The sequence below is a fragment of the Xenopus laevis genome, chromosome 1L (genome assembly GCF_017654675.1).
Source record: "Xenopus laevis strain J_2021 chromosome 1L, Xenopus_laevis_v10.1, whole genome shotgun sequence".
NCBI classification, from domain to species: Eukaryota; Metazoa; Chordata; class Amphibia; order Anura; family Pipidae; genus Xenopus; species Xenopus laevis.
Genome location: NC_054371.1, coordinates 22,723,001 through 22,749,427, shown reverse-complemented (window position 1 = coordinate 22,749,427; position 26,427 = coordinate 22,723,001). Strand labels below are relative to the sequence as shown.

Genomic DNA, 26,427 nt, shown 5'->3' with positions numbered 1-26,427 from the left:
ACCTGGCTGTCTTTACCTGCCAGAGGATCGGGTAAAAATGTAGCCGGGTTCCAGTTCTTTTCATTCATCATTTCTGACCCCCAGAGACTTATGAACTTCGACCTGTTCCACTCGGGAGAATTCCCAAAACAGCTTGGATATATGTGGTCTTGTAGCGATGCATTAAATACCTGATGTTTGTTTGTATGGTTTGGTACCGTGGTAGGCGGTAAAGCCTGAAATAAAAGCAAATTATTGACTTTTTGCACTTTGGGTACTAGCTGGCAAAAGCTGCAGGTCTAGGCTAAGTGCAGTCGTTCCCACTAGACTGGGACTGTAGACTCGGATACACTCCCGTAAGGATAAATAAATCAAGGTCCCAAAGGAGTAATAACTCACCACATAGAGGAAGAGGCCCAGGTGCACCGCCCTGAACCTTCAGCAAGGGGAGCGAATCAAACCAGGATATTTGTAGAGCAGGCATTTAAAACAAAGGCATTCTTGCAAAAGCAAGTTGAAAAAGTTTATGTCCAAATATACAGCCTTACGCGTTTCATGTTACAAACACCTATGCGTTTGTAGTGTTTGTAACGCGAAACGCGTAGGGCTGTATATTTGGAAATAAACTTTTACAACTTGCATTTATTCATTTGTAACGCAAAAACGAGTAAGGTTGTATATTTGGACATTTTTTTTCAACTTGCTTTTATTCGCCTGGTGGAAGAATGCCTTTATTTAGAGTGTCTGCTCTACAAATTTCCTGGTCTGATACACTCTCCCCCCCCCCCCCCAAAAAAAGTAACCCATACATGTGAAATATATCTTTGTTTTATATTTACATCTGATGTATGGAAGTCCATCTGTATATAATGATATGCTGCCTATAGCTGTTTAAAGGAGAAGGAAAGCTACGGAGGCATATTATTGCCAATAGATTAGCTGCAATAGTGCAAGCTAGAATGCTATATTTATTCTGTAGAATGTTTTACCATACCTGAGTAAATAGCTCTAGAAACTCTCTGTTTGTTTAGGATAGGAGCTGCAGTATTAACATGGTGTGACATCACTTCCTGCCTGAGTATCTCCCTGCTCTGGGCTCAGATTACAGTAGAGAAGGGAGGGGGAGGGGGAAGAGGAGCAAACTGAGCATGCTCTTGCCCAGGGCAATGAGGTTTAAGATGAAGGCAGGAAGTCTGATACAGAAGCCCATGTCTACACAATAGAAGGAAAGAAATGCAGTGTTTCTTTTGACAGGGGACTCAGAGCAGCGTTACTTTTGGGGTTTACTGGTATATTTAGATGGACCTTTCTGATAAGGCTTACTTACTTTTAACCTTTCCTTCTCCTTTAAGGGGAACTTTACCTTTAAATAATTTTTTCTTTGTATATAGCAACTAATTGGTTGTAATTTTTCTGTTTTTAATTACTGTTTATGGAATTTTTATTTTAGTCTGTAAAAATCCAGTGGGGTTGAATACTACTGCTATATAATCCTTATGCTAAACTGCCAAAAAATTTTAGTCAGGCCCTGGATCGATTCCCTAAAGAGTAATAAAAGACTAGACTAAAGGCCCCCATACACGGGCCGATAAAAGCTGCTGCCAGACCGAGTCGTCAGCTTATTGGGCAGGTTAAAAATTACAGTCAGATTGCGAACACATCTGTGCGTGTATGTGGTCCCACGAACCTACCGCCCATATCAGATCCATTATGATCAGATTGTTGGGCCCTAGGGCTCACGATCGGATCAGCCAGCTATCGCCCACTTCAATGTGGGCATATTGGGGAGAGATCCGCTCGTTTGGCAACATCGCCAAATGAGCGGATCTCTACGCCTATGGAAAGTAGGGCTTAGCTCTGTTAGGTGTTCATAGTCCTTCCCCAGAAGCCATGGTTCTTGTGTTCCCTCAGGAGTTGGAAAATGAACGACCAGTTATATAAGTATTGCTCACACAGAACGGTATGCATTATAATCATGTATAAAGAAGATTTCTGGCAATAAGAAAAACTTGCAAAGGCAGGGGAAATAAAAGCTCATTAGCAGAGCTCGTCAGGAAGTGAGCAGCTTGTTCTGGATTTAATGAAAGCTGTATGTGTAAGGAAGCATGGACCTGCTTGAGACGTTTTTGCAGAAGGTTGAACCAGATGGCTTGTGTCTTTATACAACCTTTGCATGAGACTGTGGAAGGGGGCCAGATGAGAGATGTTCAGAAGGCAGTGAATAATTAAAAAACTGCCAGACTGCATTCAAGGTATAACCTAAACACTCATAAGTGTGCATATAAGTTAATATTAGATTGAATGTTAAAATGAAGTCATATTTGATGCACGGCTTTAGCGAACGGCAGCTTCTCATTGCTAATGGCAGTTCTACAACAGAGTCAATGGAAACAGAGACTATATTTAGAACTGAGAGGGAGGCCTCATGCTGCTCAGCAAAGTGACGAGTGACACCAGCTTTAACGTGCCAGAAACGAACCGCATGACTTTCCTTCTCAGCCTAAAAATCAACAAAATAATATGCATGTGTAACGGAGTCAATGGAAGCAACGGAAGGTCAATAAACAATGGTAGAGCAACCTGCTAAGCTGATGGAGAGCATTTAGGTAATCATGTCAAAACATTTCGTATTTTGGAACCAACCAATGCTTAGTGATATCGATGCTTTTATGGATTCAGCACAAGCCTACAATAAATATATTGTCTGAAAACACAGGAGCAGGGACTTGTCTGCCAAGAGATGAATAAAATATGAAAAGCCATCTCACTTAGCAACGTGTGACTATTTTTGCTCATCTGATTTCTTTTTACAGTCTCTAGTTGGGAATTCATTTTTCTCCAATGGTTTGAGGATGTAAAGCCCATGAGTATAGTTATGACTATGCAGATGCATTCTGCTCTGAACCATGTTATACGTTTAGATGACTGTTCATGAATTAAAGGAGATCTAAACCCTAATTATGAATACGGCTAAAAATGCCATATTTTTTTATAATCTATATTTTTATATAATAACCCTATTGCACCAGCCTAAAGTTTAAACTTCTCAATAGCGGCAATGATCCAGGACTTCAAACTTGTCACAGGGGGTCACCATCTTGGAAAGTGTCTGTGACACTCACATGCTCAGTGGGCTCTGATTGGCTGTTGAGAAGCTAAGCTTAGGGGTCGTCACTAATTATCCAGCAGAAAATGAGGTTGGTCTGTAATATAAGCTGATGCTACAGGTTTGCTGATTAGTAAATTCTGATGCTAATTGCACTGGTTTCTGTGCTGCCATGTAGTAATTATCTGTATTAATTACTAATCAGCCTTATATTCTATGTGTACTGTATATTGTGAGTGGGTCCCTAAGCTCAGTAAAATACAGCAGCACAGAGCATGTGCAGTGAATCAGCAGAAAAGAAGATGGGGAGCTACTGGGGCATCTTTGGAGACACAGATCTTTACTGCTAAAGGGCAGTGGTTGCCTTGGGCTGGTACAGAAGCACAAAACATAATGTACAACATTTCTAGCTACTTACAACATTTCTAGCTACTTCTTTGATTAAGCTTTAGTTCTCCTTTAAGGGACTTACCTTATTGTGTGCAAATGGAGACGCTGCGTATAGTGTTGGATGAATAAGGGGACGGGGAAGGTGTGGGATTGAATGCAGGGGTAAATGTCCATGAATATGAGGGTAGAGGTGAAGTGCTGGATGTGCTGGTTTCTCTGGATTCATAAACTGATGGCCGGCAGGAATTCTTCCTGGCACAAGTGCTGATGGGGACAGCCCAGAAGCCTCCTGCTTGCATACGTGGCACTCACATGAATTTGGTACTGGCTCCATCTATAACAAACCATAAACTTAAGACTGCATCATATATACCAATAGAGTAATTAGGTTATTTTTCTTTAAGGCTAATGTTACACTAGACTGCATTGCGCCCTGCATCCACACATGAAAAGGTATGCAGAAAAGGAAAAAAAAAAAAAAAATGAGTAATGATCATAAAGCACCCCGTTACCTGTGGACTGAGGTAAGATGGCGGGGGACTTTCAATTTTTGGGCCTTCTTTTCTTAGCAACCTTTTTCCAATCTGATTTTCTTCTTTCGGAACGTCTGGCTGCTCCCCACAGCTTTCCCCATCTGCCTCCTCATCATCTGCCTCCGAGGAGCTGCTGCTTGTGCTGCTGACTACAGGTGACTATAAGGTAACAGAAGGGGGGTTATGAATATGGGGTCATCCATTTGAGATTTTTGGAAACAATTTGCAAAAAAGGTTGTTTTACCTCATCTTTCAGCGCCATATTCTCCCCCCCACCATTCAGCTCACTGTGTATGCCATTCATGTTGGCTACAATGTCAGCATCATCGTAATTATTTAACGGATAAATATCAGCATACTTTGCTGATAAAGGAGCGCCATCTTCATCATCACTACCACTGGGGGAAAAAACGCATTGTGTAAAAATAAATACGTTAATACGTCAATAAAACGTTATAATGTACATTCAATGCTTTACTGCCTGCCTATGCAGAAACAATATGGGTATGGGACCCGTTACCCGGAAACGCATTATCCAGAAATCTCTGAATTATGGAAAGGCTGTCTCCCATAGACTCCATTTTATACAAATAAACCCAGATTTCTCTAGTGTATGCATGGGGGACACAGGGAACCATGGGGTATAGCTGATGCTATTAGGAGGTAGGACACAACAATAAGGGAAAACTAGCTCCTCCTCTGCTGGCTATACCTCCCAGCAGGCGGAGCCTAATCCAGTTTTTTGTTGTGTCCTCAGGAGGTCAGGACATGTCCTATTTTTCTCTTCAGGATATTCTTATATTTTTTATGACACAAGGAGTTATGCCAGTTGCCTACACTGTGTACGATGCCTTTGCATATTGTCTCCCACCGTGGGAAGTGTGCCTGGGGTACTTAGGCTTCACAGCTATGACCACCTAGTTCTTATCACCCTCTCTCATTGTGCACAGGAGGAGTGGACTAGCCAGGACACGGAAGGCGCTTGGACCCTGGGAGGGGGTAAGTATATCTGCTTCCCCTAGTCCTCTGCTCCATCGCGCAGCTCAGAGCCTTGCCCCCACCTTCTGAGAGGGATTAGAAAAAAACCCCAAGGAAGCAGCACTTACATACATTGGATTCAGTACATGCCCTAAAATTCTATATACAAAGAGTCCATGAGGTATGAAAGACTGACTCTCTTTTTGTGTTAGGCTCAGGTCCACAAAAAGGGATCTCCAGTCACAAAGGCTTCTATATCCAAATGGATCAAGCAGACGATACAAAGGGCTTATGTAGCACAAGGAATGACAGCCCCTGATAAAATTAAGGCTCACTGCACAAGGGGGATGAGTACGACCTGGGCATTCCGGAATCAAGCTTCAGCAGAACAACTGTGCGAAGCAGCTACGTGGACCTCGCTCCACTTCTTTGAAAAATTCTATCATTTTGACTCATTTGCGGCACATGACACGTGATTGGGCAGAAAGGTGCTTCAGGACCCAGTTGAAAAATCCAGCTAGGGCCTCTCCCGCCCTATTACTGGGGGACAGCTTTGGTACGTCCCCATCGTTCCCTGTGTCCCCCAAGCACACACTAGAGAAAAGGAGATTTTGTGTACTCACTGTAAAATCTCTTTCTCTCTGGTGGCTTGGGGGACACAGGGCTTCCCTTCCTGTATGGAGGCCTCTTCTGTTTTTTCTCAGTTACATGCAGTATGTGATAAGTTTCAAGTTAATTGTTAAAAGTTGAGAAACTAAAACCTCCTTTGTTCCTTCTTTGGGACAAACTGGATTAGGCTCCAACTACTGGGGGGTATAGCCAGCGGAGGAGGTACTAGTTTTCAGTTATTGTTGTGTCCTACCTCCTAATGGCATCAGCTATACCCCATGGTCCCCTATGTCCCCCAAGCCACCAGAGAGAAAGACATTTTACAAAGTACACAAAATCTCCTTTTTTAAAATTGATTTGTTTCTTCTCTGTAATAATAAAACAGTACCTTGTACTTGATCCAAAATAAGATATAATTAATCCTCATTGGAAGCAAAAACAGCCTATTGGGTTTATTTAACGTTTACATGTTTTTCTAGTTGATTTAAGGTATGAAAATCCAAATTACAGAAATATCCATTATCTGGAAAACCCTAGGTCCTGAGCATTCTGGATAACAGGTCCCAAACCTGTATTATTTGGAGTAATGAGGCATACAGCCTTAAACCTAATTATTTGGCTTAGTCAAAGCCTAAGGTACTCGCTATGTTGATTTTATTGTTTTATTACATTATTAGGCACCATTGATAGACACCATGAAGATTTGGCAGCAAACCTTAACAGCAGCTTTATTTGGTGCCAATAATTCATGGTGCTAAATAAGTGGGGAAGATACTCATTTGTGTGCACAGTTGGTTCAGGAATCTCAAACTCCAGAAGCTTTACCAGTGGAGAGAGCAATTGAAAGGGATTCGGTCATGATTTTTATGGTGTCATTTTTATTTCTTAATTACACTGCTTACACTGCAAATAATTCACCCTACAATATAAAATTTCATTCCTGAACTAACAAGTGTATTTTTTTTAACTGTAATATTGGTGTGTCGGCAGCCATCTCAGGTCCCGAGCATTAACATACCTTTACATCTACAATTGCCCACCCACCACCTTACATTCCTGGTGTTGGTTTGCAGGAAACTGTTCCTCAAGGACATCTATAGAGGCACCTATTTAAAAGCCTTATGGGAAGAGACAGGCACCAACACTGGAACATGGAAAGTGGGAATGGGAACTTTAATGGGGCACTGCAGTAGCCATACACATTACTGCAAACATATATCAGCAAGATAGCTCTGCAGCTTTACTTTCCCTTTGAAAAGCACACTGCGAATAAGAAACTCAAAGAAACCCCACTTACAATGTAGGTGCAGAACCACTGTCTGCAAGGATGAGCCTGGGATGCTGCTGGATGGTGATGGGGGAACTGGAGTCTGACCCAGAACTGGCTGAAGACATACTTGGAGGGTGTATTTGTGACAGATAGTCAGGCGCGGACTCCACCTGTAGTGGTAACTGATTTAAGTGTATATCGTCTGTGAGCGGTGTGTCCATGATACCACAGGTAAGGATGTGTGACAGACTGCAGTCATCGCAAGTACATCTGTAAGTAAGCACAAAGAGGAAAGAACTTCCATGTTCAGAGGTACAATGAATTTCACATTTTTACAGCATTGATGATTTCATTCCAGTTTAAAGGAGAAGGAAAGTCTTCTTTCAGCTTCTTCTTTCTTCAGATTTCCCGGCAGTAGAATGAAATAGTCAACTTTTTAGTTAAAGTTTGGCTTTTCGCTCTGCTGCACAGGCAAAGCCGCTAGAAGAAAGAAGAAGCCGGAAGAGGATCGCTTCATGGTGCTCACTGGTATAAACTATGGCCGGTGCAGTTTTCTGCTGATAGGAGCACCGGCCCGGGGTTTCTGGTAAGTAAATACATTCACTTTGGGTACCTAGCATTTGGCACCCCCAAGTGGAAGAAAACTTTACTTCACCTTTAACAACATCGTAGAACAAAGGGGCACTGTTCCAAAATAATTTTTTAAGGAATTGTTCAGACTGTGCAAAATAAAAAATGTTTTTAAAATAGTTAGCCAAAAATATAATGTAGAAAAGAATATATGGTGTTGGGGAGCACCAACCATCAAATACAGTATATGGTGTGCAAAGCCAAATAACAGTTATATGCACAAAAAGGAGAGAAATAGAAAGAGCTGGCCCTCACAGTTGCACCTTCCCATATATAACCTCCGAAGTAGTTGGAAGCATTGAAATTAAAACATAACTTTTAATCTGTATTTAAAATAGATGTCCATACAAAAATAATATATAAAGGTTAAAAGAACAGCGAGAAACAGGACGTTGATTGACCAGTAATGGAGGGTTATCACGGACAGTGCTGAGCAGCTATTTAACCCAACAATAGGTTAATCTCAATGGATGTTGGGTATGGATTGTGAACCTAATCAGCAAACGGCTAACTTGCCTTGCTGATAAATGTCTATTTTATCGCTAATAAATTCTAGTACACGGTTCATTCAGCCAGTTCCAACCCCTTCACCCTCATGTTTCACCACCCGCAGTAGCGTACCCTACAGTGATAATGCCGTTTTGCTTCGGTGCTTGATTTCTATAGAGAGCTGAAGTTCTGGCCCACGGATCCATTCACCACATCCAACCCCTTCACCCTCGTAGTACACCCTCCCGATCCGTTTTACAATAAAGGTCCCTATCAGACGTCCTGCCTAGCTGAAGCTAAAAGATGCGCCTGACGCGCGTTTCACCCGCCAAATGCGGGCTTTGTCAAAGGCGATTGCGAGACCGGCGGTGCACTCCTAGAAGTAGCTGCGGATCAACCGGTACAAATTCGAACCGGCCAATCATCACGCAAGACGTCACGATGGAGATCAGGCAACCAATACCGTCTCCTCTCTGCTGCCCTGTGTAAGGCTGCTCTAAAGGGGATTTCCTATGGAGCGATACTTACGTAACCATTTTGGTCATTGAAACAATGTTGCCAGGGTGACGTATAGCTACCAATGTATCCAACCTGTGATATACTGATGTAACTCAATTTGCAATAAAACTTTTTAACCCATATTGTTAAATTGCAATGGGCTCAGAGTGTAATCTATACAGCAGGTGTTAACCATTTCATGGCAATAAAGGTAACAATCCTGCTCCCAAGGGATTGCAGAATAAGTACTATTTTCTAATCATGGCAAGTAAGCCTATACCTGAGCATAACAATTTGAGCCAGAAGGACTTTATATAATGTTTATATGAACGTGTTCATTGTAATGCTTGCATTTAAGCCAGAGGGACTCAACGCGTTCATTAGAAAGATCCACTCACTTTCTTTAGATAACAGAGCTGTTTCAAGGTCCCCCCCTCCGATGCCCAGAGACACTTTAAATAGCCCCATTGCTTTAAGGCCCATGCTGGAGTGATCATGGTTTTCAAAAAAATGTCGGCTGACAGGTGGTAATTTTTTGTTGGCTTTGAGAAGGTCTAATGCATTCTCAATACTATGAACATGCTCCATAAGTCTCTTCTTGAACGCTCTATTGGTTTTGCCAATGTATATTTTATTACAGGGGCAGGTTAACATGTAAATAATGTTATCTGTATTACACGTAAAATTATGTGTGATTCGGTGCTTCTTGCCAAACCTATCCACAACATGGCTACGGTTGTGCATGTATTTACATGCCCTGCATTTACCACATGCCACTGTGCCATGTATTGTAGTTTGTTGCTGTTTGCTGAAATGGCTTCTAACCAAACGATCTCTTAAATTAGGTGCCCGTCGACAGCAAGTCAGTGGCCGAGGGCCCATCATAGTAGACAGAACTGGGTCCGTATGTAATATATGCCAATGTTTTCTCAATACCGAGTCAATGGCTGGCCATTGCTTACAATAGGTCCCTATGAATCTAACGGGCTGTTCAGCACCGCCGGTCTCGCAATCGCCTTTGACAAAGCCCGCATTTGGCGGGTGAAACGCGCGTCAGGCGCATCTTTTAGCTTCAGCTAGGCAGGACGTCTGATAGGGACCTTTATTGTAAAACGGATCGGGAGGGTGTACTACGAGGGTGAAGGGGTTGGATGTGGTGAATGGATCCGTGGGCCAGAACTTCAGCTCTCTATAGAAATCAAGCACCGAAGCAAAACGGCATTATCACTGTAGGGTACGCTACTGCGGGTGGTGAAACATGAGGGTGAAGGGGTTGGAACTGGCTGAATGAACCGTGTACTAGAATTTATTAGCGATAAAATAGACATTTATCAGCAAGGCAAGTTAGCCGTTTGCTGATTAGGTTCACAATCCATACCCAACATCCATTGAGATTAACCTATTGTTGGGTTAAATAGCTGCTCAGCACTGTCCGTGATAACCCTCCATTACTGGTCAATCAACGTCCTGTTTCTCGCTGTTCTTTTAACCTTTATATATTATTTTTGTATGGACATCTATTTTAAATACAGATTAAAAGTTATGTTTTAATTTCAATGCTTCCAACTACTTCGGAGGTTATATATGGGAAGGTGCAACTGTGAGGGCCAGCTCTTTCTATTTCTCTCCTTTTTGTAAAAATATAATGTATAAAGGCTGGAGTGACTGGATGTCTAACATAATAGCCAGAACACTACTTCCTGCTTTACACTAATTGGTTACCAACCAGTAAACAATTAGTGACTGGGGGGGGGACATGGATCACATGTGAATCTGAGCTGGATGCTAAGGATCAATTGCAAACTCACTTTACAGTTATGTCACTGACTAACTCAGAGTTAGAGAACTGAAAAGCAGGAAGTCGTGTTCTGTTCTGTTACACATCCAGTCACTCCAGTCTTAATACATTACATTTTTGGCTAACTATATAAGAATTTTTTTTTATTCTGCAGTCTATTTACCCAGTTTTTATTTTTCCACTGAAGTGTTCCTTTAAAAGAACAATCCTATATATAGTACAAGCTGGCTGACAGCAGATACACAGAAGCTCAGTCTTTTTTTTTGCCCAGGCTCTACTTTTGAGCTTCTGTATTTGATCAGGGCCACCCTTAGCTCTAAACAACAATACTGACATATGAAAACACTGGTATGCAGTCATTCAGCCATAGACCAAAGTTGATAAAGAGCAGCAAACAGATGTATATCCAAACTCTTAGCCTAACAGGTTTCAGTATCATACAGACATATCACCTAAACTCAGAGATGAACTTGTAAGAAGCTTTTCATGTGAAACGACAGACTCACCTTCTTCTGTAGTTACAGTTTGGACAGTCTGACATGCACATCCGTGTTGATAGCATGTGCCTCATTTTGTCTGTGAAGTTATTCTCCCCGGTTATTGTTTTCTTGTTATTTAACTAAAAAGAGAAGATACAGTCCCTATAATGGAAGTATGATAACTAACACCAAGAACAAGACAATAGCAGCCACTTCCACATGTTAATAAACTCACATTTAAAGGATTTTGGAAGCTGTAGTACATTATTATGGCAACTCGATCAATGACTTAAACTAGAACAACGAACAAGCAAAATGCCTTCATTCTGGCCAGGCATGCCAATAAAACACATTTTTTCCAAAACGCATCAGTTAATAGTGCTGCTCCAGTAAAATTCGGCACTGAAATCAGTTTCTCAAAAAAGCAAACGTATTTTTTTATATTTAATTTTGAAATCTGAAATGGGGCTAGACATATTGTCAGTTTCCCAAATGCTAGAATCCCTTTAAGCGTGCGAGAGTTGCTGGACCAGTAATTGCTCCATAGTACTAATAAAACAAGGTTGTATAAAGATAAGGAAGCTGAAAAATAAGACTGGTTGCTGGGTGGCCCTGAACTCAGAAAGAAAGGCAAGTAAAAACCGAAGAACCAGTTGCAATAGGTCTCAGAATAATCACTGGCTACACTACATACATCTGTAGTGGCAACAGACTCTATTCAGAATACAGATTTGATCCAAGTTAAGCCACAGCCAATAAGGATGGCTTCCTATTGCCATCTAAATATATTTTTTACAGTGATCACTTTAAGACCTCTAGAGCTGCTGGGGGCAGAGGCTGCCAAGAAATGCACAGTCAACGGAAATGTGTTTAGACACATAAGTGGGTTCTGCCCCTCTGAGGAATGTCTAAATTATTCACAGACACCATCAGCATATCTGGTGTGATTTAACAGCTGAAGCTGCTGCAATTCTCTGCAAAGAAATTTTACCTTAGCCAAGCAGTATGGCGGATCACACTCATCTATATAAAAGCAAATGAGCAGAATTGGAATGTTCTGTGATCACAAAATACTACCTTACACTTTAAAGAAAAATGTTCTAAATTGGAAAGTTCTTTGTAATTCTATATGAATAAATTAGTTATATCAGATAAAACAGCTTAATATACTTGTGTGTCTCTGCGTTTGTATTTTGGGTGCAACTAAACTGGTTAGAGGGATGGAAGACAAATTATGAGGGGAGACTGACACGGTTGGGGTTGTTTTCTCTGGAAAAAAGGCGCTTGTGAGGGGACATGATTAGACTTTACAAGTACATTAGAGGACATTATAGACAAATAGCAGGGGACCTTTTTACCCATAAAGTGGATCACCGTACCAGAGGCCTCCCCTTTAGACTAGAAGAAAAGAACTTTCATTTAAAGCAACGTAGAGGGTTCTTCACAGTCAGGACAGTGAGGTTGTGGAATGCACTGCCGGGTGATGTTGTGATGCTGATTCAGTTAATGACTATAAGAGGGAATTGGATGATTTCTTGGAAAGACATAATATCAAAGGCTATTGTGATACTAAGCTCTATAGTTAGTATAGATATGGGTATATATATAAGGGAGTGGTGTGTGTATGGATGCTGGGTTTTCATTTGGAGGGGTTGAACTTAATGGACTTTGTCTTTGTTCAACCCTATTTAACTATGTAACCAACTATGTAACTATTTATAATTGGGATCCCCACTAAAACATCTAAGTGGCCATAGACGCAGCAATAATATTGTACAAAACTAATTTTCGTATGATATTCGGTGTGTGTATGGTGGGAGAAGAGCCGACTGATATTGCCAGAAGACGTGGATATCTGTTGGCTCCACGATCGCGCCTTTGAAAGCACCTGAACATCGACCAGTTAGTGCTGAATCATCAGATAGAGGTAGAATTCTATTGTTTCTATCTGTATATCTGACCATTCAGCTCTACACGTCTGTATATTGAAACAAACAATCTTTCCTGGAAAGTAATTGTAATGTCTATGGCCACATTTAGATCACCAGACACTTCCACACTACATTACCCTGTGACTTTAGGCAACCGTAGGGCCAAACGCAAAGCAGACAAAGGTAAACTAACCTGTTCTTCTATAAATCGTCTTTGTTTAAAAAACTCCCAGTCTTCTTTTAGCATCCTTTGTTTGGTTTTTAAAGCCATCTGAAATAAAGGGTTAAGAGTTTTTGTTTTTTAAACATGGCATTACATTTTTAATGGAATTATTCCCCCAGCAAAATGCATGGATAAATGCTGGCCCCATGGCCAATGCCAGATATTAGCAGGATAGCTGTTGGCTGCACAGCCAGTTATTCTGGTGAAGTCAACACCTATGAGCTGTCCAGTGATATCATGGCATCCCAGCCCAAACCCGGGGCATGTTTCTTTAATTATAAAGTTAGCCACTAGAGGAGCTAGTTCGGGATTAGGCCTTTTTCAGCAGGATTCGGCCAAATCTTTCTGCCCGTCCGAACCGTATCTGAATCCTAATATGCAAATTAGGGCCAGGGAGGGAAATCACGTGACTTTTTGTCACAAAACAAGAAAGTAAAAAATAATTTCCCCTTCCCACCCCTAATTTGTATATGCAAATTAGGATTCGGTTCGGTATTTCGGCCAAATCTTTCACAAAGTATTCGGGGGTTCGGCTGAATCCAAATTAGTGGATTCGGTGCATCTCTAGATTAGGTGTCATACTGTCTGATCTGCATTTTCAACAAAGGCACGTAATTATTGACACACTAAAGAACTTTTTAGCATTTTCTCTTTAGTATAAAAACACCTTTTCGATATGAACTCCAACAGTTTAAACTGGACCTTAAATGTCTTTCAGATTAAATTGATGAGTGGAAACACTGCAAGGGTAGTTCAAGATATTTTTGGCACAGTAGATATTTTGCTGACGCACTAAAAGATTTTTACTTTACCTCCAAGTTACAATATAGCAGCATTTAAATGGAGGTATGAAGCCATGTTGTCAAGAAGCAAATCAGTTCATACAAGATGCTAATCTAATACAGCAATGTATTCCACTGTACAGGTATAGGATCCCTTATCCGGAAACCCAGAAATTACGGAATGGCCGTCTCCCATAGACTCCATTTTATCCAAATAATCCAAATTTTTAAAAATTATTTCCTTTTTCTAATAATAATAAAACATTAACTTGTACATGATTCTAACTAAGATATAATTAATCCTTATTGGAAGCAAACCCAGCCTATTGGGTTTATTTAATGTTTAAATGAATTTCTAATAGACTTAAGGCATGAAGACCCAAATTACAGAAAGATCTGTTATCTGGAAAACCCCAGGTCCCGAGCATTCTGGATAACCGGTCCCATACCTGTACAAAACCCAATATTAAATCGATACTGGACCTGCCAGAAAGCCTAGAAACAAAACTCCTTTACTCCACCTTCTTACCTGCTCATCCACGTAGTTATCAATTCTTTTCTGACACTCCAGCCATTCTTCGGAAACCTGATTCATTTCCTGTTCCAACTGGTGATACCTTTGAAGCAAGGTACTGTACATATCTTCACTGTAAGAATCATGGGAGGCTGTTCCGAGCCTATGGAAAAGGATAACCAATGCAGCTTCTTAATGCAGCAAACAATATGGACGTTTTAGGATAAATGAGTTATAAAGTGGTTCAGACCATGGAGCAGTTATTACAGATCAGATTTCGGATTATATTTTGCCACCACTCAATTAAAAAAGTAAAAAAAAATTTAACGTAGAAACTAAACCCTAAAAAGGAATATGTAAAATAAAAATGCTGTATTTTATAGAATGACCTTATTACACCAGCCTAAAGTTTCAGCTTGTCAATAGCAGCAATGATCCAGGACTTCAAACTTGTCACAGGGGGTCACCATCTTGGAAAGTGTCTGTGACACTCACATGCTCAGTGGGCTCTGAGCAGCTGTTGAGAAGCTAAGCTTAAGGGTTGTTGCTAATTTACAAGTAGAAAATAAGGTTGGTCTGTAATATAAGCTGATGCTTAAAGGTTGATAATTAAATTCTGATGCGAATTGCAAAGGTTTCTGTACTGACATGTAGTAATTATCTGTTTTAATTACTAATCAGCCTTATATTGTGATTTTCTATGTGTACTGTATATTGTGAGTGGGTCCCTAAGCTCAGTAAGTGACAGCAGCACAGAGCATGTGCAGTGAATCAGCAGAAACGAAGATGGGGAGCTACTGGGGCATCTTTGGAGATACAGATCTTTACTGCTAAAGGGCTGTGGTTGCCTTGAGCTGCTACAGAAGCACAAAACATAACGTACAACAGTGATCCCCAACCAGTATCTCGCAAGCAACATGTTGCTCACCAACCCCTTGGATGATGCTCCCAGTGACCTCAAAGCAGGTGCTTATTTTTGAATTCCAGGTATGTTTTGGTTGTATAAAAACAAATGTCCTGCCAAACTTCCTATAGGCTGCCAGTCCATATAAGGGATACCAAACAGCCAATAACAGCCCTTATTTGACATTCCCATGGACCTTTTTCATGCTTGTGTTGCTCTTCAAATGGCTCAGGAATAAAAAAGGTTGGGGACCACTGATGTACAACATTTCTAGCCTACTGCTTTAGTTAAGCTTTTGTTCTCCTTTAAAGGGCACCAATCATGACCAAAATCATTTACTAAGTAAATACACTATGTGAAAGTTCAAGAAATACGATTTTTAAAACAGTTAGAATTGTTTGTATAATGTAAATGATCACCTCACTATTCCTTCTGCAAGATCTCCCCTATCTCCACTGCAGTTCTAGCTGAGGCAGCCATCTTGGATTTCACTGGCTCCTCCTACCTATATCTTCCCAGCCAACTGTAGCTCTGAAATCTCGCACATGCTCAGTTCAAATTCCTTGTTTGCTTATCAACCCTTCTAAGCTATTTTCAAATCAGCCAAACCTGTGTGTTAGCTGCTGTACAGTAGTGCTGCCACCTGCTGGAAGTTAGCAGGTGGCAGCACTTCTAGTGGATACTTCTAGTGGAGGAGTTTACTAAAACAAGGCATTCTGGGTAGAATACTCAAAGCAGTGTTACAATCTGAGCATGCTCCTGAAATTTGCACATTAGAGTCTCTGTTAGAGTCTCAATATGGCCTCCCTCAGTGAAAGAACCCATTTGACAAAGTAAGGGATTTTTTTAAAACCTGCAGTTTTTTTAAAAAACTACATATGTAGTTTGATTAAACGTGTTTAGCTTGTACTGGTCAGATTGTTAATATGTGTTTGATTTTGGCAGTGAGAGGTGCCCTTTAAAGAAGTGAGGTGTAAAGGATATCCATTCAAATATACAAGAGATGGGAGAATCCAAAATAAAGAATGTCAGAAGGCCCCTGACCAACTATTCTGTTTGACTTCCACAATGCAACAGTGCTACCCCATATATTTGACTTGGCAAGCACCATACTTGCATCATATAGCAATCCCACCAAAAGCTGACCTGGTAATAGCTTTCAGGGAGCATGCACTTTGTTTTCAATTGCACTGGAAGCACCGGCAGGCTGTGTTGCCAACAACACTGCAACAGGGGTGCTTTTCGAGAGTCGGTTGATGCCCTTCAGTTCAGCCAATATTCATGCTACAGCTCTGTAATAAAAACAAAAATTACAACCTACCTTAACTGTGAGACCAGTGCCGGCAGGCTGTTTTGTAGCAGCGGTTCAGAAAATACTAGATTTTCAAATAGGTGCTTATTGTGCAATTCCCACGTCACCTGGAATTTCTTTAAATGTTCATTTTCCTATGTTTAAGAGGAGACAAAGTGGTGTGGAAAGAAGGTCAAAAATCTCTTTTCAAAGTCCATCTCAGTATAGATTTATAAAAACAACTGGAATTTCACCCTCACCAGAGTGACGAGAAAGGTGCCGATTGTGCATGCCGCTTGACAAAGAGCGCTGTATTCTTCAAGGAGCAGCGAGATAAACTGATGGGCCTGTGGGGGGCCCTGGATAGTGGAATTGACCTTAAAACCGATCGACAAATGCTTGAGTAAACGGACTTTCATTTCCAATACGTACTCTCGCGCTTGCTGCTCTAGCCGCTGGTACAGTTGATAAGGGTCTCTTTCACACAACCTAGGCACGGAAAGGTAGAACAGGATAAGATAAAACATTAAAGGGGTTGTCACCTTTAAGTGAACTTTTAGTAAGATGTAGAGGGTGATATACTGAAACAACTTGCAATTGGTTTTCATTTTTTATTATTTATGTTTCTTTAGTTATTTAGCTTTTTATTAAGCAGCTCTCAATTTTGCAGTTTGAGCAATTTTGTTGCTAGGGTCTAAATTACCCTAGCAACCAACCACTGTTTTGAATAAGAGACTGGAATATGAATAGAAAAACGAAGAAACAATAACAATACATTTGTAGCCTAACAAAGCATTTGTTTTTTAGATGGGGTCAGTGACATTTGAAAGCTGGAAAGAGTCAGAAGAAAAAGGCAAATAATTAAAACACTATAAAAGATAGATAATGAAGGCCAATTGAAAAGTTGCTTAGAATTGGCCATTCTATAATATACAAACATTTAGTGTAAAGGTGAAGCACCCCTTTAATAACTGCAACCAGATACAGTCATCCTGGCAGGCTGTTGTCTTGTTGCTTACATACAGGTATGGGGTCCATTATCCGGAAACTCGTTATACAGAAAGCTCAGAATTACAGAAAGGCCGTCTCCCATAGACTCCATTTTACCCATATCATCCAAATTTTTTAAATGGATTTCCTTTTTCTCTGTAATAATAAAACAGTAGCTTGTACTTGATGCCAACTAAGATATAATTAATCCTTATTGGAAGCAAAACCAGCCTATTGGGTTTATTTAATGTTTATATGCCTTTTTAAATAGTATTATTATTGACATCTATTTATATAGTGCCAGCATATTTCGCAGCGCTGTAAAGTAAATGTGTTTATTAATTACATAGAACATATGGAGTTACATACATCACAACCAATACCGGTACAGAAGGTGAGGAAGGCCCTGTGCAAAGGAGCTTACAATCTAAAAGGAAGGGAATAAGACAGAAGGTGTGGGAGTGGGCAAGAATTGAGTGGGTGAGAGATGTGGTACTGTATGTGGTATTGCATACAGCAGAGTGAGGGTAGGCTTCTCTAAAGAAGTGCGTTTTCGTAGACTTCCAAATTACGGAAAGATCAGTTATCCGGAAAACCCCATGTCCCGAGCATTCTGGGTAACAGGTCCCATACTTGTACAATTCCTTGCAACGATATAGGCATCAAAGTACGGTCAGTTAAGAAGCCCTATATATGTTTGAGGTATAATTGGTGGAAAGGAGCATCACTACAGTGTTCAACATTGAAATAAAGGTATGGCCAGCACTGTAAAGCTATGATTAAGTACCGGATGGTATGAAACACGCAAGGTGTGTGATCTGTAATAAATTATGAATTTCATTTAATTAATTTTGAGTCATGGGACATATCAGATATATAGTTTACTGTAAGTGCCCTGGGAACTGGAGCAAGTCCCTTTAACTCACTTGTACATTATGAACTAGCTATATAGCCTCCCCTATCATAGGTATATTGGTTTTACAAGAGAAAGCTTCCCATGAGTAGGATCAAGAGTCGACCAGACCGGAACAGGAAACACTAACTCGAGGTCAAGTGCCATAAATTCTATAATATATATATATATATAGTTATGTGCTCCCTTGCTTCCCACAGTCTTGTTAATGCTCCTTTCTGGCTTCTATGGTGTTGCTTGGCAACATGAGCACTCCCGGAGTTAATGAAGGGGGTAATGCAGCACACCTACCTATTTTCAATGCAGAGCAAGAATTAGGAAAACTTGCACTGATAGCGAGACTGGAATTGGCAGGAATCTTAGCTTAAATTCTAGAGATGCACTCGGCATTTAATGGTAATTGTGGCCAAGGAGGAGAAAAAGTTGTATTAAAAAAATACAAAAAAAACACTAGGGACTATTCCGATATCTATGCATAGCCTCTCCCAAGGCAAATGGTATTGCAGCAGGTAAAAAGAAATTACCTATCTACCAAGTCTTTCATTCCATCTTTATCTGGAACTAGCGATTGGTCCTGGTCATCTGCCAATGGGGTTCCTGCTTGACGGTATATGCAGCGGATCATGTACCGCACGTCTGACCAATAATTTTGGAGCTGCTGGGATTCCCTTTCAGTCTCTGCTGAAATTTCCCTGCAAGGAGCAAAAGTTAAACCAGTTTAGAAACAAGGCAGAAAGCTCCAAAACCAAACTAAACACCAAAAAAATGCACTGTAAAAAATTCCTGAACATATACAGAATTTGTATTTGTTAACTGCCCGATACAAATCTATAGCACATACAAAGCAACTGGCGGATGTAGGTTCCAGTCTCCTGTGTGTGAACAGAGGAGGTGGGTTTGTTTTTTTATTTTTTTCACTTTGCTGATGTGGGATCACCTGTCCTGGTATTTCATCTGCTTCTTGAGAACAATATACTAATAAACTATATATAAAAATTATTACATAAGAATAAAAGTAGACAAAGCAATAACTTTAAAGGGGTTGTTTAACTTTGAGTTAACTTATAGTATGATGTAGAGAGTGATATTCTGAGACAATTTGCAATTGGTTTTCATTTTTTATTATTTGTGGTTTTTGGGTTATTTATCTTTTTATTCTGCAGCTCTCCAGCTTGCAGTTTCGTCAATCTGGTTGCTAATGACCCCAGCAACCATGCATTGATTTGAATAGGACACTGGTTAACCACCCCTTTAAGTCGGCACTCATCAACATGAGTGAATAAATCCCATGGAGGGGGCATATTAAAGGCGTGACAATTTTTATGTATAGCCCACATGTCCCCAACATGGTCAGCTCTATTAGCAGCAAATATAGAACAACTGCACTACTGCTTATATGAACAACAGTATTGTAAATATTTCTAAGCAGACATTGGCGAGAATAAAATGAATCACTTACCGGCGTTCATTGCATGCTTCACAGCTACAAGCTAGGTCAGGGGACGTGGAATTATTGAGGGCTACAGTGGATGGAATGGTCTGGGCTCCGACGAGAATTCTTCCTCCACCCACCGTCTCCTGCTTAGACCCACTGTTTCCAGGTGGCATGTGCAAAAGGAAATCTTGACTCTTTATAAACAAAGAAATGGCACCAAATGTCTTTCATTAGATTTTTAAAAAAATAAATAAATAAAACACTTATGGGGGGGTTCATCGTATAAGAGAACTACTAGAAACAGCCAACAATTCTTGGTCTTTGAACCTTCTGGCCTTAAAAATCCATCACCATTGTTGGTATCTCAAAACACTATTTACATTGAGCCTTAAAGGAAAAACTTCACCCCAAAATGAATATTTAAGCAACAGATAGTTTATATCATATTAAGTGGCATATTAAAGAATCTTACCAAACTGGAATATATATTTAAGTAAATATTGCCCTTTTACATATCTTGCCTTGAGTCACAATTTTGTGATGGTCTGTGTGTTGCCTCAGAGATCACCTGACCAGAAATACTGCAGCTCTAACTGGAAGTATGGAAGCAAAAGACAGAACTCTGTCTGTTAATTGGCTCATGTGACCTAACATGTATGGTTTGTTTGTGTGCACCGTGAAGGATACATTTCCAGGGCAATTTTCTATTTAGGATTACCCAATGGCACATACTACAGGTATGGGACCTGTTATCCAGAATGCTCGGGACCTGGGGTTTTCAGGATAACGTATCTTTCCGTAATTTGGGTCTTCATACCTTAAGTCTACTAGAAATTCATTTAAACATTAAATAAACCCAATAGGCTAGTTTTGCCTCCAATAAGGATTAATTATATCTTAGTTAGGATCAAATACAAGCTACTGTTTTATTATTACAGAGAAAAAGGAAATCATTTTTAAAAATTTTGATTATTTGGATAAAATGGCGTCTATGGGAGACAGCCATTCCGTAATTCGGAGCTTTCTGGATATCGGGTTTCCAGATAAGGGATCCTATACCTGTACTAAAAAGTATATTATGAAAATGGTTTATTTACATGAAGCAAGGTTTTACACATGAGCTGCTTTATGCAATATCTTTTTATAGAGACCTACATTGTTTGGGTGTATAGTTTTCCTTTAATCCAGCATGGACACCGCTGTGATGTATCTGCTTGACTAGACTTTACCAGAACCTTGTGTTTTATACATTTCCGTATGTATTAACTCTATATGTGCCTTAGTCAAATTAGCCCCTAAAGCCTCACTATGCGGGTGGCACAATGGTTTAAATGTACAGCTGTATATTGCTCTTTGTATAGTAACAAGGCAATGTAAATCTTTGCTCTTTGTTTTTATTGAGCCTATGGGTCCATGTCTGGCCCTATAATGATGGACCATGCTACAGACTGTGTGCCTTTGGTGCTCTCGTTACAGGATTATTAATGGATCTGCTTGCTTACTCAAAGGGCACACACGTAGGGGCAGATTTATCAAGAATCAAATTGAAAGTTCAATTCGAAATTCAAATTTTCAAGGTTTTTTTTATGGTCAAAACGGTCAAATTCTACTAGGGAGTTATTCATATATTTTGGTTTTCTAGATTCATCATACTCTGACCCTTCAAGAACTCGAATTAGATTATTTGTCACCTAAAACCTGCCGAATAGCTGTTTAAGTCAATGGGACAGGTCCAGGGATCAATTTTGAGTTGTTTGCAGGCTTCCTGACATTCTAGTTTTTTTTTCGGAGAAAAAACTCGAATCAAGCTTTTAAAATTCAAATCGAATTTGACACAAATTGAATTTGAGTTTTTGGGTCGATTTAATTCATAAGAGTTTGAAAAATTCTATTTTTCTAAATACATTTCGATTGATCGAATTTCAAATTTATGGGAGTTTTTAAAAACTCACTGATAAATGTGCCTCCCAATGCACCCTAGTTAAATTAGCCCATAAAGCCTCACTATACGGGTGGCACAATGTTTTATATGCACAATAACCTGTAAATTGTTCTTTGTATATAGTAACAAGGCAATGTAAATCTTTACTCTTTGTTTTTATTGAGCCTATGGGTCCATGGCTGGCCCTATAATGATGGACCATGCTACAGACTGTGCCCCTTTGGTGCTCTCCTTACTGGATTATTTATGGGTCTGCTTGCTTACTCAAAGGGCACACACCAAGTGATAGTCAAAAAATACAATGAAAGAAGCAAGACCTCCTTGCTGCTTCATAGCTATATACTTTGATGTTATTATGGGTCCTATATGGACCATCAGGCTAGAGGTTACTAGATGTATGTACTCAAGACTCCTTTGCTGTGCCACCTTCCATAGTACAGGTATAGGATCCGTTATCCGGAAATCCATTATCCAGAAGGCTCCGAATTACAGAAAGGCTGTCTCCAATAGACTCCTTTATAATCAAATCACATTTTTAAAAATGATTTCCCTTTTCTCTGTAATAATAAAACAGTAGCTTGTACTTGATCCCAACTAAGATATAATTAATCCTTATTGGAGGCAAAACCAGCTTATTGGGTTTATTTAATGTTTACACGATTTTCTAGTAGACTTTAGGTATGGAGATTTATTACAGAAAGATCTGTTATCCAAAACAAAAAACCCAGGTCCTGAGAATTCTGGATAACAGGTCCCATACCTGTAGTGTGTTACAGACGTGGTACTAGTAGAACACTGCCCTGGCAAATCCACTGCAGCGTGAGCCTGCATTCACCAGCCAGTACTGTGTTAGTTATTCAGTAGTGTGACTGGTGAAATCCACAGAGACAGACGATGTTTTTTAACCTGCACACGACCAGCCACAGTCCCCACACTCACTTCTCATTCATGTCTGCATCAGAAATTTTCTTCATTAAGGACAAACCACTGCAGTTCAGCATGGCACGGTTACCTGGGAAGCCTGATGCAGCATGTCTGTACATACAATCTGTATTTACTGTAACACCTCCTCACTATACACGAACATGCGGCAGAACATGCAGCAAAATCTGCTACAGTCTGTCTCCAGCCCTCGCCGTTGTGCTGAGCAATGCAAGGAGGGGATTATACAGCCGAATACAGGCTAGCAGCTGCAAGAAGCAGCAGATTTCAATGTCAACATTACAGACACGATGGCTGCATGCTGATATAGTATATAAATCTGAACTGGATATGTATGGAAAGGATGATGAATTCCGCTTACCATTCATTACAATGGGGAAAGGGTGTGGCAAGTTGCTGCAGATGGTCTGCTTTATTTGCCTCTTTGCAGTGATTCTTTCCTTTGCATAGGTGTGTGAGTGTGTCTGTGAGTGAGAGAGTGAGTGTCTGAGAGTGAGAGTGTGTGAGAGTGAGAGAGTGAGAGAGTGAGAGTGTGAGAGTGTGAGAGAGAGAGTGAGAGTGAGAGAGTGAGAGAGTGAGAGAGTGAGAGTGTGAGAGTGTGAGAGTGTGAGAGAGTGAGAGTGTGAGAGTGTGAGAGTGTGAGAGTGTGAGAGTGTGAGAGTGTGAGAGTGAGTGAGAGAGTGAGAGAGTGAGAGAGTGAGTGAGAGAGTGAGAGAGTGTGAGAGTGTGAGAGTGAGAGAGTGAGAGAGTGAGAGTGTGAGAGTGAGTGAGAGAGAGTGTGAGAGAGTGAGAGAGTGAGAGAGAGTGAGAGAGAGTGTGAGAGAGTGTGAGAGAGTGTGAGAGAGTGTGAGTGAGAGTGTGAGAGAGTGTGAGAGAGAGTGTGAGAGAGTGTGAGAGAGTGTGAGTGAGAGAGTGAGAGAGTGAGAGAGTGAGAGAGTGAGAGAGTGAGAGAGTGAGAGAGTGAGAGAGTGAGAGAGTGAGAGAGTGAGAGTGTGAGAGTGTGAGAGCGCGTGTGAGAGCGCGTGTGAGAGCGCGTGTGAGAGCGCGTGTGAGAGCGCGTGTGAGAGCGCGTGTGAGAGCGCGTGTGAGAGCGCGTGTGAGAGCGCGTGTGAGAGCGCGTGTGAGAGCGCGTGTGAGAGCGCGTGTGAGAGCGCGTGTGAGAGCGCGTGTGAGAGCGCGTGTGAGAGCGCGTGTGAGAGCGCGTGTGAGAGCGCGTGTGAGAGCGCGTGTGAGAGCGCGTGTGAGTATATTTATTTATTTGTATATGTCCATTTTATATAGATAAAGAAGTCTATACAGGTATGGGACCTGTTATCCAGAATGCTCAGAACATGGAGTTTTCTGGATAATGGATCTTTCCATAATTTGGATCTCCATACCTTAAGTCTAGTAGAAAATCAGAAGATCATAGCTGGAGACCACGTTTTTCTTGTTTTAAAATGTAATTTCTTTATTTTTTAAAACAAGAAAAACGTGCTCTCCGGCTATTACCTTCTGTACTTGGAATCCTTTTACACTCCGGCACGGGGTTTGCAGTTCGTTGAGAAGCACAAATATACACATGACTAAATGAAGGACTACCCTTATTTTGTTTGATATCTACTAGAAAATCATGTAAAGCAAATAGGCTGGTTCTGCTTCCAATAAGGATTAATTAATCTTAGTCGGGATCAAATACAACGTACTGTTTTATTATTACAAAGGAAAAAAAAGTAAATAAATTGTATAAATATGGATAAAATGGAGTCGATGGGAGAAGCCCTTTCCATAATTCGGAACTGTCTGGATAATGGGTTTCCAGATAAATGATCCTATACCTGCATATAAATCTGAACTTGATATGTATGGAAAGGATTATGAACTCGAGCCTACCATTCATTACAATGGGGGAAGGGTGTGGCAAGTTGCTGCAGATGGTCTGCTTTATCTGTCTCTTGCAGCAACACTTTCTTTTGCATAGGTGTGTATATATATATATACATATATATATATATATATATATATATATATATATATATATATATATATATATATATATATATATATTTATTTATTTATATGTATATGTCCATTTTATATAGCTAAAGAAGTCTATACAGGTATGGGACCTGTTATCCAAAATGAAGAGAACATAATTTGGATCTCCATACCTTAAGTCTACTTGAAAATCATGTAAACATTAAATAGGCTGGTTCTGCTTCCAATAAGGATTAATTATATATTAGTTTGGATCAAGTACAAGCTACTGTTTTATTATTGTAGAAAAAAGGAATGATTTGTAAAAATTTGGATTATTTGAATAAAATGGAGTCTATGAGAGAAGACCTTTCTGAAATTCTGTGTTTTGGATAACGGGTCCCATACCTGAACATATTTATTGACAGATATAGGCTGGTTATACATGAATATTTCATACATGTTATATAATAATTATATAATACACAAAAGCCATGAATATCTTGTAAATTATATCCTTATAAACAGTGAGTTCTGATGTCATCAGTTATAAACGGTGAGTTCTGATGTCATTTAGGTCACATGACTCACTGAAACTTGTGTATTATAATAAATAAAGTAGCCTTGTTGCAAAATATGAGGATATTAGAAGTAACCTCGGAGTTCCATGACCTGTATAAAAACATGCGGCCTTCGACCTCGTGTTTTTATATGGTCATGAAACTCCTCGGTAACTTATAATATCCTTATATTTTACAACAGGGGTTTCTTTATTCACTATATAACACAATGACATTATTTTGTGTTTATTGAAGTGCTGTGTGTGCTTTTATCTTGTGTTCTGCGTACCCTTGTGGAGCAATATAAAGAAGTGCTAAATAGAATCTATGTAATAAATGCACCCACTCTGAGCCCCAAGTCGCAATGCCCTCGCTGCTTATGTTTCTGTATGAACTAGAAGCCGTTATATTTTCTTTAACGTTGCTCACCACAAACAGTGTTGCTTCTATTTATATTCTATTTTGTCTTATACAGCTCTGAGGCAAAAGAAAAGAAACTAGATGCGCATTATAATGCTACGCTGTGATCTGTGCCTTTAGGCTATGCTGTGATTTATTGGAAGGAAACATTCCCTTGTTTGTTGCTAGCTTCCCTTGCTTTTCCCCCCTGCAGCTCTAGGGTTATACAGGTATGGCATCTGTTATCCAGAATGCTCGGGATCTGGGGTTTTCTGGATAATGAATCTTTCTGTAATTTGGATCTTCATACGTTAAAGGGGTGGTTCATCTTTAAGGTAACTTTTATTATGTTATAGAACGGCCAATTCTAGGCAACTTTTTGATTGGTCTTCATTATTATTTTTTTATAGTTATTTGCCATTTTATTCTGACTCTTTGCAGCTTTCAAATGGTCGTCGCTGACTCCCTCCTAAAAAATAAATGCTCTGTTAGGCTACAAATGTATTGTTACTGATCCTTCTATTCAGGCCTCTCCTATTCATATTCCAGTCTCTTATTCAAATCAATGCATGGTTGCTAGGGTAATTTGGACCTTAGCAACCACATTGCTGAAACTGCAAACTGGATTGCTGCTGAATAAAAAGCTAAATAACTGAAAAAAACACAAATAATTAATAATGAAAAACAATTGCAAATTGTCTCAGAATATCACTCTCTACATTATACTAACAGTTATCTCAAAGGTGAACAACCCCTTTAAGTCTACTATAAAATCATGTAAATATTAAATAAACCCAATAGGCTGGTTTTTCTTCCAAAAAGGATTAATTATATATTAGTTGGGATCAAGTACAAGCTACTGTTTTATTATTAGACAAATAAAAAT

General features: G+C 40.0%; 1 protein-coding gene across 1 annotated transcript in view; it reads right to left on the bottom strand.

Annotated features, from left to right (window-relative positions):
• The window catches only part of fam193a.L (family with sequence similarity 193 member A L homeolog), a 75,679-nt gene that overhangs the window by 16,872 nt on the left and 32,380 nt on the right, over positions 1-26,427 (bottom strand). The window contains exons 4-15 of the mRNA XM_018228100.2: positions 19,767-19,936; positions 18,832-18,999; positions 16,665-16,893; positions 16,435-16,559; positions 14,225-14,372; positions 12,884-12,961; positions 10,787-10,899; positions 6,893-7,135; positions 4,253-4,406; positions 3,988-4,167; positions 3,558-3,809; positions 17-215 (exon numbers count right to left, since the gene is read on the bottom strand). Of these exons, the coding sequence (XP_018083589.1) occupies positions 17-215; positions 3,558-3,809; positions 3,988-4,167; positions 4,253-4,406; positions 6,893-7,135; positions 10,787-10,899; positions 12,884-12,961; positions 14,225-14,372; positions 16,435-16,559; positions 16,665-16,893; positions 18,832-18,999; positions 19,767-19,936 (2,059 nt within the window). The remainder of the gene's footprint in view (positions 1-16; positions 216-3,557; positions 3,810-3,987; positions 4,168-4,252; positions 4,407-6,892; positions 7,136-10,786; positions 10,900-12,883; positions 12,962-14,224; positions 14,373-16,434; positions 16,560-16,664; positions 16,894-18,831; positions 19,000-19,766; positions 19,937-26,427) is intronic.